This window comes from Etheostoma spectabile, chromosome 4, assembly GCF_008692095.1.
Source record: "Etheostoma spectabile isolate EspeVRDwgs_2016 chromosome 4, UIUC_Espe_1.0, whole genome shotgun sequence".
Taxonomy (NCBI): domain Eukaryota; kingdom Metazoa; phylum Chordata; class Actinopteri; order Perciformes; family Percidae; genus Etheostoma; species Etheostoma spectabile.
The window spans coordinates 33,345,874-33,358,469 of NC_045736.1; the positions used below are offsets into that span (position 1 = coordinate 33,345,874).

The following is a 12,596-nucleotide window of genomic DNA, read 5'->3' on the forward strand; positions in this document are numbered from 1 at the left end:
TTTGGCTCCTTGGGTCGCGGTGACTTCATAATGCTCTCTGCGCTTTCAACAGAACCCTGAGACTATCACAGAGCAGGTGCATTTCTACAGAGACCTGATCACACACAGGTGGATTCTATTTATCACCATCAATTATTTAGGACAACATTGGATCATTCAGAGATCCTCGCTGAACTTCTGGACTGAGTTTGCTGCTCTGAAAGTAAAGGGGCCGATCATTTAGCATGCACCACTTTTTAGTTTTTTATTTGCTATAAAAGTTTAAAATATCCAATAGATTTCGTTCCACTTCACAATTGTGTCCCACTTGTTGGTGATTCTTCACAAAAAATAAAAAATTTATATCTTTATGTTTGAAGCCCGAAATGTGTCAAAAGGTTGAAAAGTTCAAGGGGGCCGAATACTTTCGCAAGGCACTGTATTTGTCCCTGAGTGTGTAATGTATCAATGTGACAAAGAAGCAATGTGTGAAATTTGTATTTAGAAAACGGGCTTTTATTTTGAAGGCTAAGTCAACAAGGGGTGTGGTGTGAGTGGCTTCCATGTGGGTTGGTGCCACTGGCAGCGGTTAAACAACATATGAGACTCAACAGTCTATTAATATTTACAGGCCATGGTTCACTCAAGTCACCCCCATCTATTATTATGCACCCCGAATAAGGATGAAACTGAAACTGGGGGAGCAGATCTCATCAGGCAGTTCTGACCACAAGAACCCAGACTGAGAAAGAGCTTCCTCCTAGGGAGACCAGCTACAGCAGAGATCCTGTAGAACTTCACCCTGCTGACACCACAAGCTGAAGGTGAGTCTGATAAACACAACTCAAAGGGAAGTTGGGGGGGAGTCATGACTGACTGCACTTTCTGTCTTCTGCTTTCAGTTTCACCCAGAGACTAAATGGCTTCCAGATTAAATGTAAATGTGCTGTATTTAACTCGGGGTTCAGTGTCTTGCCCAAGGACACTTCGACAATGGGGCGGGGATCGAACCACCAACCTTCCGATTGGCAGGCAACAGCTCTACCACTTTCTTAAAGAGAAAAGTCACTGGAATGAACCTCTGTTGAGCTTTTTCATATGTTAAATCATTTCATTTAGTCTGTGATCTTGTGATTCATTTAACCTCAACTAGTTATAATAATAATAAAAAAAAGTTATATAATTGTATGTCTTCTGCAATCACGTGATAGATACTTGTAGACACTGTGGGACCCGGATGTGAGACGGTGGCGCTGCTCCAGACCTCCGGCTCCTGATCGGTGAGGGGCTCAGCGCCCGGATCTCTGCCGCTCATCGGCTTCAATCCTTTGAAACTGCCCTCCAAATGTGAGAGCGGGCCGCCCTCCGCTGCTCTGCTGGAAGCGGCGCTCCTCTCCCCCGACATACATTAAATAGGAGGCCTTCGGCTGTGGGGGGGAAGACTTTTCTGAGTTGAGTGTCACAAGAGCATCTAAAAATGTCTGGAAGAGGAAAAACTGAAGGAAAAGCCAGAGCGAAGGCTAAGACCCGCTCCTCCCGTGCCGGGCCCCAGTTCCCATCGGCCGGGTCCACAGGCTGCTCCGTGAAGGAAGCTGTGGGAGCCGGGGAGATCCTGGAGCTGCCTGGGAGAGGGGAAGAAGACGCGTAACACATAAATATATTTTTGTGACCACATTAATGAAGCTGACAAAGAAAGTCTTTTGTTCTAAAGAAGACAAATGCTTCCTACATGGGTGGCCAGGTCCACATAACTACACGAGCTCCCGGGAAGGACCAATCCTGTGCGAGCAGCAGCACGGTCACATTTGCATCCTGGACAGTAGTCGTGTAGTGAGTCACCGCAGTAGTTTACTAACTGTCTGAGTTGGTCAGCATGCCAGAGCCGGCCCTTAAAACGCCTAAGAAGGACTCAAAGAAGCCGTGTCTAAGAGAGTCAGCGAGACCGGCAAGAAGAAGAGAAAGACCAGGAAGGAAGGCTACACCCTCTACGTGTACAAGGTGCTGAAGCAGGTCCACCCCAACACCGGCATCCCCTCCAGAGCCATGGGTCCCACAAACTCGTTTGTGAGCAACATCTTTGAGCACGTTGCAGGTGAGGCCTCCCGTCTGGCTCCCTACAACAAGCGCTCCCCCCTCCCTTCCAGGGAGATCCAGACCGCCGTGAGGCCACTGCTGCCCGGGGAGCTGGCCAAGCACGCTGTGTCCGAAGCCACCAGGGCCATGTCCGAGGGGACACCAAGGCCGCAGAGGCCGTGTCCGAGGGGTACCGAGGCCGCGTCTTAGGGGGCACCGAGGCCGCGTCCGAGGCCACCAAGACCGTGACCGTACCCCAGCTCCAGGTAACAGCAACATGACACCCACTGCTTCTTAACACAGGTCTAGTCCTCTTATAATGGCTCTATCTAATCTATGGGGAATTATTTAATAGATTAAATCCATTAAGAACAAAATCATTCTGCAAATGTATGGTTCACAGACCGTTAACTGTGCTACATTAAATGAAACCGGCAATTAAAATATATATATAACGATACAAACATGGGATGACAAAAATAGAGTGAAGATGGCAGGTCGCTGTTAACAAAAGTTACAAAAAATAAAGCTTGATTTTAGAAAATACCCAAAACAAGTCTAAATATGAACAGGACTTTAAAACTTATTTCCAGAGAAAGATGCCCAGACAGGAAGAAGACGTTTCACTCAGAAATTTATAATTTATCCTACTAATTTCTAACATGATTTAGCATTATTAAATTACACTAAATGTTAACTGAAGTTCAGGTTAGGTGTTCGAGGCTCTCATCCTTTACTCTGAACCTCTGTAGAAAACCACCGAGGCAGATACATAAATACATCATTATCAAAAGGAAAGTCACAGTTTTAAAAGTACTACTACTAATAATTTTATTACAGCGCTTGTATCAATGCTGAACGATACTTAACAGAGTACAGAGTAAATCCTGAATTTGGCTCTGCGCCAGCTGTCTGACCGCTAATAAGTCTGGGACAAGTTAAAAAGGTTTGAGCTTTCATATAAATCTGTCATGTACCGTATTATAGACGATGATTTACCAGAAAAGCACAAGGAACTGTTCCAAATGATCATATGTATAACACACAATATGTAACACACAGTCTAGAAATACACTCGCACAACGTGCACGTGGGTTTTATTTACAGTTATTCTCATTCTCATCGCTGAACAAAGATTAGGCTACATGTCCATCATTTCTGTTGCCTAGACAACAGCTCTGTTTCACTTTATCATTAACACAATGTCGTATCATATGATTTGTTGCCTTTTCTAAAATGCCAGGAGTAGTATACACAGGCTACATCACATCATTACAGTTCATTAGACCTATTGTTGGAGCTGAGGATTAAATATAACTGTAAATATCGGTTCTTATATATCTTATCTAGTCTTAAATACCACTCAAAGCTCTGTAACGTAGTACAGGAACCATTCATCATCACACACATCTACACACCTGCTCATCAGATACACACTCACACATCTACACACCTGCTCATCAGATACACACTCACACATCTACACACCTGCTCATCAGATACACACTCACACATCTACACACCTGCTCATCAGATACACACTCACACACATCTACACACCTGCTCATCAGATACACACTCACACATATCTACACACCTGCTCATCAGATACACACTCACACACACACCTACACACCTGCTCATCAGATACACACTCACACACATCTACACACCTGCTCATCAGATACACACTCACACACATCTACACACCTGCTCATCAGATACACACTCACACATCTACACACCTGCTCATCAGATACACACTCACACACACACCTACACACTTGCTCACACACAGTCAAAATGATTGTTTAACCCTTAACAAGGTTAAATGTATTTAGTGCAGGTGTTAACTGAAAGAGATATTTCTGAAAGAGCTCAAACCTGCGCACTTTATTCAAAGAGAAAGGATTCTAAATAATAGTCGTGAGTCGCCCCCAAAGACCTGCAGAGGCTGGGAAAGTGGAACCAAAGTGCTGCGGGGTATTATTAAAAGAGGTAAAGTGAACATATGCTTTCATATATGAGTAAAACTAAATACAAGTTCAATCTTGACCTGAAATAAAGCTAAATCAAAATGCAGTTTGGAACAAGCGGTGCTTCGTCAGTCTGCATCAACCCGTTTGTAAAGTTTGGTTCATCTGATAAAAAGACACTGCAGACGTATTAAAAGACGAGGTCCTGGAGGGGGTCTGCCTCTCTTCCAGGTGTCAGTGTGGCTGCACCGTGCTGTACACCCTACCCTTCAGGCCTGAGGCAGCTGGCTCAGCGATGATGGAGTACATATGGTATGTGTCACACTGGGAACAGAAAGAACCCCAATGTAGCACCTGTTAATATTCAGTATATGGGAAATGTTTTCTATATCGCCTCTCATGTTATACTTACATTCTCGTTTTGAGGCTCTAGTCTTTTTACTTCTTCAGAACCTGCTGGTGAGAGAGACACTCCAAGTAAGATGATTGCAGAGGTTATATATACAAGTATACATTTATTTTTACTTAAGATGCAGCAATGCATTTCTTGAGTTTACATAGAGTGCATATGTAATAATCAGAAAGAAACCAACAGTAACAGCTTGTCCACCCGTGTAAAACATTGTTTGACTGACGAATGATCCTTGTTCTCACCAGTTCTTCTTTTGCTGCAGAGGGTTGCAGAAACAAGCAAGAGGACGCCCACCGTGACTCCACAGCCAGCCGCGGCTGCTACACACTTCAGAACCACCGCTTCTGCAACGATACGAGTCTGAAACAGTTTGGCTTCCACAACATGAAGAAAAACAGGAAGCTGTGTTCTGTAGATACCAACCACCAAATCCCAGGTCACACCAAAGATGAAACATGGAAACCCAAATGTTGCTACTGATGGTTATTGGAAAATAGTTTTAAACATAATTTTATCACTGAATTCAAGTTGAAAATAAAATATTTTGAAAATGTATCACTTCTGTGTAGCACTGTGCAGTGTGTCTGCTGAAGATGACTTTTCAAAATAAAATCTCAGCTATTTCTTAACCTTTTGCACAAATGGCATCACATCTAATATTTAATCCCCAATTTCTAATGGGATTTTCTGCAGCTCAAGCTAATTATGAAAGATACATACTACCAGATACTATGTTACTGTAATATGTTTTGTATGTTTTTATGTTTTAGTGTGAGACGTATTAACACTCGCACATGAGTACATCAACAAAAAAGCATGTTTGCATTTTGATGCAAAACTAAAAGTTTACCCGTTATTCCGTCACCATATTCTGGAGTCATAGGAGTCGTACTAGTATCAGCACATTTTCATTTGCTGCTTTATTTTACTAACTGGGCTAACATCTGCACTAGAAAGGCTAAATTCACATATCCATAAACAACTGCATACAGCATCTATCACAGAGTAACCAATCAGAAACCATCTCTTCAAAATGCACTTTGACGGAGATTCAGGACAATCACTTTTTGTATTAATATATTCAGTGTTTTACATGTTAATACTGCATAGAGTGTATGTAAAACATTTAGTAAAGAGTGTGTGTGGGTCGTTGTAAAAGGGAATAATTACCTGCTGCTGGTTTCACTGACGGTGGGAAAGTAGAGATACTTGTTCCAGTGGTACTTGTTGTACCAACAGTCCTCCCTGGTGAGACAACAAAGTACAAAAGTCATAATACTATAAAATACATATGATTTGTGATTATTCAAAGTTACACTAAATATGTCTGAACTTGAGTGAAAGCACCATGGGCTGGACTGGGGTAGCTTGCTAACAGCTAAATCATCCTCTTTGGTAGACCAGGCTGTTAAAATAATGGGGACAAGATAAAGATCACCCAGCACCGTGAGGAGTTCCCATGAGGCCGATGAGGGCGGGACTTAAAGCAGAACTCGCCAACATCAACTAGGGGCTTTTTGTGAATGGACCCGAGTCAATATTGTTTTTTACTAACGACAAAAAAACAAATTATCCGTGCATTTATATGGAATAAGCTTTAGGAGCTTTTCATCTTTACCCTCCTCCCTGTAACGCTGCATTCGGAGATCGACTATTTTTGACTGACAAGATGGCGGTAAGGAGATAAACTAACCCCTCCAGTGAGTTGTTTAAAACCTGTTTTAGTAAACTGTGAACACAACCAATGTTCTCCATGCTGAGTTCATGTGTAGAGCCCCTGGTGACACATGGAGCAAAGTCTCATGTTGTGATGAGCCTTCTGAATAATTACCTGCTGCTGGGTTCACTGATGGTGGGAAAGTAGAGATACTTGTACCAGTGGTACTTGTTGTACCAACAGTCCTCCCTGGTGAGACAACAAAGTACAAAAGTCAAAAGTCATAATACTATTAAATACATATGATTTGTGATTATTTAAAGTTACACACAGCTGGCATTTTGACAGACTTCCTGCTTCTTACAGTGCAGACGCTTTGCTGCTTGCTCCGGCCTCTGCTTGCATATTTTTGCTGATAATCGTGCTTTTCCTCTGAGAGAAACTATGAGCAGCGGCTCTTGGACACTTCAAAAACACTGGACTATACATTTTTTGTAGACATAGTAGGCTATTGCCATATTTTAACATTATTCTGTGTGAGTGTGGCCTACCAATAGCTTAAGCCTGTCCTACAATGATTGTAGATAAAGCTAATTAGCAGCAAGATGCCTCCTTTCTCCGTGGAAGACTACTACAAACTCCTTCAGAAGATTGCACTTCTGGAAACCAAAGTTCACCTTCTAGAAGTGAACGTGGAAGTTAACGGATCTTGTGGAAATGACACCACTTTACCATGGACCCATAACAATGGACAAAAGCATGCTAACACACGGCTAATTAGCACCAAGAAGACTACAAGGAAACAGGAGGGTGGAACTGGTAATAAATCAACAAGTGGCAGTCCTCCCTGGAACTCTTGTGGTGCGAAGCCTAAGAGTAAATCATTCTCCTGGGAAATGGGAGGACGACTAGCGGGCAGGGCACAGCGCCCTGAGATTTGTGATATGACCGGCTGGCCTGCATTATCATCTGGGCAGAGCGCCTCTTCAACCCTCTACCTAGTTGGACACAGCCGTGGACAGCTGCAAAAGGGAAAATAAGCAACAAAATGCCCCCCCAACAACCTGGTGTGCAACTGGATAACAGATTTGCTCCTCTGCTGCAGGACGCTGGACAGACATCTGAGGACCGGGACTGCGTCTCATCGCCACACAGCAGGGTAAGGACTGAGAGCAATTCAAAAAGTAAAAAGCTAACAACTGGGCCTCAAACCCTGATTGTGGGTGACTCTGCTGTAAAAGATTTAAAAAACAGTAAAAACACCAAAATACTCTGTTTTCCCAAAGACATGGTGTCTGACTTTACCCAAAAAATCCCAGCTATCATAGCAGAACACCCAACTGTGAAGAACATTATTCTGCATATCGGGTCACGTGACGTTGTAAAGCAACAGTCTGAATTGCAGAGACTGGACTTTAAGGAACTGCTGGACACCGTCAGCTCTCTAAACGCAAATGTGTTTATCAGTGGTCCTATACCGTCAGTCAGAAGAGGAGATGAGAGATTCAGCCGGCTGTTGGCACTAAACAAATGGCTTTCAACTGAATGTACCGTCCACTCTCTGCAGTTCATTGACAATTTGAACATTTTGTGTGCAAAATCTAGCAAGCACTATCTGATATGTGCCGGGCCTTGGCTGCAGGACTAGTGATACTAATGACTTTTTCCAAGACAAGCCCGGGCCCTGTGGATTCAACTCTTCCTCAATTTATGTTGTGATAGGTAATAGGAAAAGAATGGTGAATAAGCACTTAACTGCAAACTTAGCAAATTTAGCATCCATTCCTCGTCAGCTACAGCCTGTCCCAAAAAATGAAAACACACTAACACTAGCCTTACTAAACGTCAGGTCTTTGGCAGGAAAATCATTTTTAATAAATGATTTTATTGTTAAGCACAATCTAGATTTTATGTTTTTAACTGAAACCTGGTTAGACCATAATAACAGCGCTGCTGGTCTCATCGAGTCCGCTCCCCCTAACTTCAGTTTTATGAGTGAGAATAGAGTGAATAAGAAAGGAGGTGGAGTCGCCATTTTGTTTAATGACTCATTCCACTGTATGCAAATATGCTATGGAAATTTTGCTTCTTTTGAATATGTTGCTCTTCAATTAAGATCTTCCCCCTTTCTAAATATCTACAGGCCACCTAAATATTGTGCAACCTTCATTGATGACTTCACTGAACTGCTGTCTATAATCTGGATTAATTTTGATTGTGTAATCATTGCGGGTGATTTTAACATTCATGTTGACAACCCCCAGGACAGGGGGACCAAAGAACTGGGTTGTGTTTTTGAGAACTATGGACTGACTCAGCATGTGACAGAGCCCACTCGCAATTAGGGACTTGATTGTCTCCAAGGGTCTGAACATTTCCAAGGTTGTGGTGACTGACGTTGCTCTCTCTGATCATTCCTGTGTTTTCTTTAGCGGCACTATCTCTGGGCCCAAAAGTGTCCAAACAAAGATAATCAGAAAACGGTATATCACTGAAAACACCAGTGAAACATTTATACAGCTTTTCTCCTCCACACCCGCCCTCTCTGGGCTATCAGTCAGTGAGCTTGTAGATAATTTCAACTGTAAAATTCCAAATGTTATTGATACCTTTGCTCCCGCTAAGGTCAAAGTTGTCTCTGGTAAGAAAAGATCTCCATGGAGAAATGTCCTACTGGTGAGAACAGAAAATCGGTTTAGTAATATGTCATGGTCGACCGTGCTTTGTTTGCTACTGTTGATAGGTTAACAAACCCTCCAGTGCCAGTAGCATCTGAACTTTTATCTACCAAGGCCTGCAATGACTTTGCATCCTTCTTCAAAGACAAAATTCTGAAGATTAGACAAACAGTCAGTGCCTCCATATCAAGTACAGGACATGTGTTGTCACAGTGTTCAAGCAAAACTATTTCCAATATGACAGAATTTCATATAATCAACCATGAAAACCTGGAGGACATTATACAACATCTGAAATCCTCCTCTTGTTGCCTTGATATTCTACCAACGAGTGTTTTCAAAAGTGTTTCGACTTGTTTGACTTCTGATCTTCTACAGATTGTGAACACGTCTCTTCTTTCAGGTATCTTTCCACAGGCCCTGAAAACTGCAGTAATCAAGCCACTTTTAAAAAAGAACAACCTAGACACATCACTAATGAGCAACTATAGGCCGATATCAAACCTTCCGTTTTTAAGTAATATCATTGAAAAAGCGTTTTTTCTACAACTCAGCCATTTCCTGTCACTAAACAACAGTTTTGATACCTTTCAGTCGGGTTTCCGACCACACCACAGCACTGAGACGGCTCTCGTCAAAGTCTTTAATGACATCCACCTTAACACAGATAGTGGCAAAATTTCAATCTCAGTACTACTTGATCTCAGTGCTGCATTTGACACGGTCGACCACGACATATTACTAGACCGATTGGAAAACTGGGTAGGACTTTCTGGCTCAGTACTAAACTGGTTTGAAACCTACTTACAGAATAGGGATTACTTTGTGACAATAGGTAATTATACATCTGAGCGTACAAATATGACGTGCGGAGTTCCCCAAGGCTCTATTCTGGGGCCTCTTCTGTTTAACATCTACATGCTCCCACTGGCTCAGATTATGGAGAAAAACAAAACAAGTTACCATAGTTATGCGGACGACACACAAACTTACATAACCTTATCGCCATGGGACTATAGTCCAGTACAAAAACTGACTAACTGCATCAAACAAATTAACGACTGGATGTGCCAGAACTTTCTGAAATTAAATGAAGGAAAAACTGAGGTGGTTGTTTTTGGAGCAAAAGAGGAACGATTAAAAGTCTGCGCTCAGCTTCAAACAACAATTTTAAAAACAACAGACAAAGCCAGAAATCTTGGTGTAGTCATGGACTCAGACCTGAACTTTAACAGCCACATTAAGACAATAACAAAGTCAGCCTACTATCACCTTAAGAATATATCAAGGGTTAAAGGACTAATATGTCAACAGGATTTTGAAAAACTGGTCCATGCTTTCATCTTCAGTAGACTTGACTACTGTAACGGGGTCTTTACAGGTCTCCCTAAAAAATCAATCAGACAGCTGCAGCTGATTCAGAACGCTGCTGCTCGAGTCCTCACTAAGACCAAGAGACTGGATCACATCACTCCAGTTCTGAAGTCTTTACACTGGCTTCCTGTGTCTCAAAGAATTGATTTCAAAGTACTCCTGCTAGTTTATAAATCCCTTAACGGTTTAGGTCCAAAATACATTTCTGATCTGCTACTACACTATGACCCCCCCAGACCTCTCAGGTCATCTGGGACAGGTCTGCTTTCTGTCCCCAGAGTCAGAACTAAACAGGGTGAAGCAGCTTTCAGTTTCTATGCTCCTCATATCTGGAATAAACTCCCAGAAACCTGCAGATCCGCTGCTACTCTCAGTTCTTTTAAATCAAGGCTGAAGACCTTTCTTTTTGATGCTGCCTTTCTTTAAATTAATGCTCATTTCTTTAAATTTCTTATGCTGCACTGTAACTTTTATTCTTGTGTTTTATGTGTCCTAATGTTTCTATTTTGTTTTTAACTGTCTATTCATGTGTTTTACCGGTTTTTAATGCTTATGATTTTTAACTGTTTTTACTTGTGTTTTGTCTGTTTAACTGATTTTGTGTAAAGCACTTTGATTTGCCCTGTTGCTGAAATGTGCTCTACGGATAAAGCTGCCTTGCCTTGCCTTTGATGGGTGTGGAGGTTCTGAAACATGTGTTTCTCTCTTTGTTTTGGTTTACAACTTGTATGTGTAGCGAGTGTATGTAAAACACTTAGTAAAGAGTGTGTGGGTTGTAGTAAAAGGTAATAATTACCTGCTGCTGGGTTCACTGATGGTGGGAAAGTAGAGATACTTGTACCAGTGGCACTTGTTGTACCAACAGTCCTCCCTGGTGAGACAACAAAGTAAAAAAGTCAAAATACTATAAAATATACATGTATCGAATTATAATAGCAGTCACTCACTGTGTATGGAGATGGACGATGTGTCACTGTGTGGCGATGGATAATTTTTCTCTCCAACCTTTACAGTGTAGAAACACGTCAGCTGAACGCCAGCGGGGGGACTCTGATGGGCCGTCTTCAGCAGCTCACGTCCTGTCAGCGTCTGCAGACATGAGAGCTCTCTGACAGTTCCTCCACTTAGAGTGAAGAAATAACACAGAGACACAGAAACAGATGAAGGAGTGAGACAGTTCAGGGTGACTGAGTCGGTCTCGTTGATCACCGCTGGACTCACTGTCAGGGTCGGTGGAAGAAGAGCTGAAAACAAAGTATGTGTTTGGTTAAATAAATGAAAAATCTCTTTTAAAAAACATTTATTTTGCAGACTCCCCCTCCATGTTAAAAGCCACTTTGTTGTTTGTGCTCAAACTGTAGCAGACGTCATGAGATTAGTAGTGTTCACTCACTTCGAATGATGATGGAGGAGAGATCACTGTCCGGAGACTGAGACACGTGAAGGTAAAAGCACGTCACTTGAACCTCAGCAGGTGAACTCTGATTGGAGAGCCTCAGCAGCTCACTTCCTGTCAGCGTGTGCCGACAAGGGAAACGTCGGCCAGGTTGTCCTCTCACCATACGAAAATAACACTCTGACAAAGTGGGATGTGAAGGAGCCTGGCAGCTGAGTGTGACTGGGTCTGTCTGTGTGATCACCGCTGGACTCGCTGTCAGGGTCGGTGGAGGAGGAGCTGGAAGGAACACAAAGGTGGAGAGCTCCACGTGTTATAGTTCAATTCAGTTTTATTTATAGTGTCAACTCATAAAAAGAGTTATCTCAGGACACTTTACAGATAGAGTAGGTCTATACCACACTCTATAATGTACAGATAGAGCAGGTCTAGACCACTCTATAATGTACAGATAGAGCAGGTCTAGACCATTCTATAATTTACAGATAGAGCAGGTCTAGACCATTCTATAATTTACAGATAGAGCAGGTCTAGACCGCTCTATAATTTACAGATAAAGCAGGTCTAGACCTCTCTATAATTTACAGATAGAGCAGGTCTAGACCGCTCTATAATTTACAGATAGAGCAGGTCTAGACCGCTCTATAATTTACAGATAGAGCAGGTCTCGACCGCTCTATAATTTACAGATAGAGCAGGTCTAGGCCGCTAGACCGCTCTACAATTTACAGATAGAGCAGGACTAGACCGCTCTATAATTTACAGATAGAGCAGGTCTAGACCGCTCTATAATTTACATATAGAGCAGTCTATAATTGACATATAGAGCAGGTCTAGACCGCTCTATAATTTACATATAGAGCAGGTCTAGACCGCTCTATAATTTACATATAGAGCAGGTCTAGACCTCTCCATAATTTACAGATAGAGCAGGTCTAGACCGCTCTATAATTTACAGATAGAGCAGGTCTAGACCGCTCTATAATTTACAGATAGAGCAGGTCTGGACCTCTCTATAATTTACAGATAGAGCAGGTCTAGACCGCTCTAA

General features: G+C 42.4%; 1 protein-coding gene and 1 pseudogene across 1 annotated transcript; one reads left to right on the forward strand and one right to left on the reverse strand.

The window, feature by feature from the left end:
* The first annotated feature begins 454 nt into the window (after window positions 1–454).
* On the forward strand, window positions 455–2,603 carry LOC116688455 (histone H2B 1/2-like; annotated as a pseudogene).
* A 1,631-nt stretch (window positions 2,604–4,234) lies between these two features.
* On the reverse strand, window positions 4,235–11,785 carry LOC116687947 (uncharacterized). Its single transcript, XM_032513692.1, has 8 exons — window positions 11,543–11,785; window positions 11,097–11,393; window positions 6,272–6,346; window positions 5,788–5,845; window positions 5,611–5,685; window positions 4,683–4,849; window positions 4,441–4,484; window positions 4,235–4,352 (listed from the first exon to the last, which is right to left on the reverse strand). The coding sequence occupies exons 1-8, from the start codon at window positions 11,709–11,711 to the stop codon at window positions 4,263–4,265; spliced, it is 975 nt and encodes a 324-aa protein (XP_032369583.1). The 5' UTR covers window positions 11,712–11,785; the 3' UTR covers window positions 4,235–4,262.
* Window positions 11,786–12,596: the final 811 nt, after the last annotated feature.

Excerpts from the sequence above, each read along its gene's own strand:
- LOC116687947 (XM_032513692.1), bottom strand. The coding sequence starts at position 11,711 with ATGGTGAGAGGACAACCTGGCCGACGTTTCCCTTGTCGGCACACGCTG. Across the intron at positions 5,686-5,787 it reads CTACCCCAGTCCAGCCCATG|GGAGGACTGTTGGTACAACA; the intron begins GTGCTTTCACTC and ends TTGTCTCACCAG. Across the intron at positions 4,485-4,682 it reads CTGCAGCAAAAGAAGAACTG|CAGGTTCTGAAGAAGTAAAA; the intron begins GTGAGAACAAGG and ends CTCTCTCACCAG.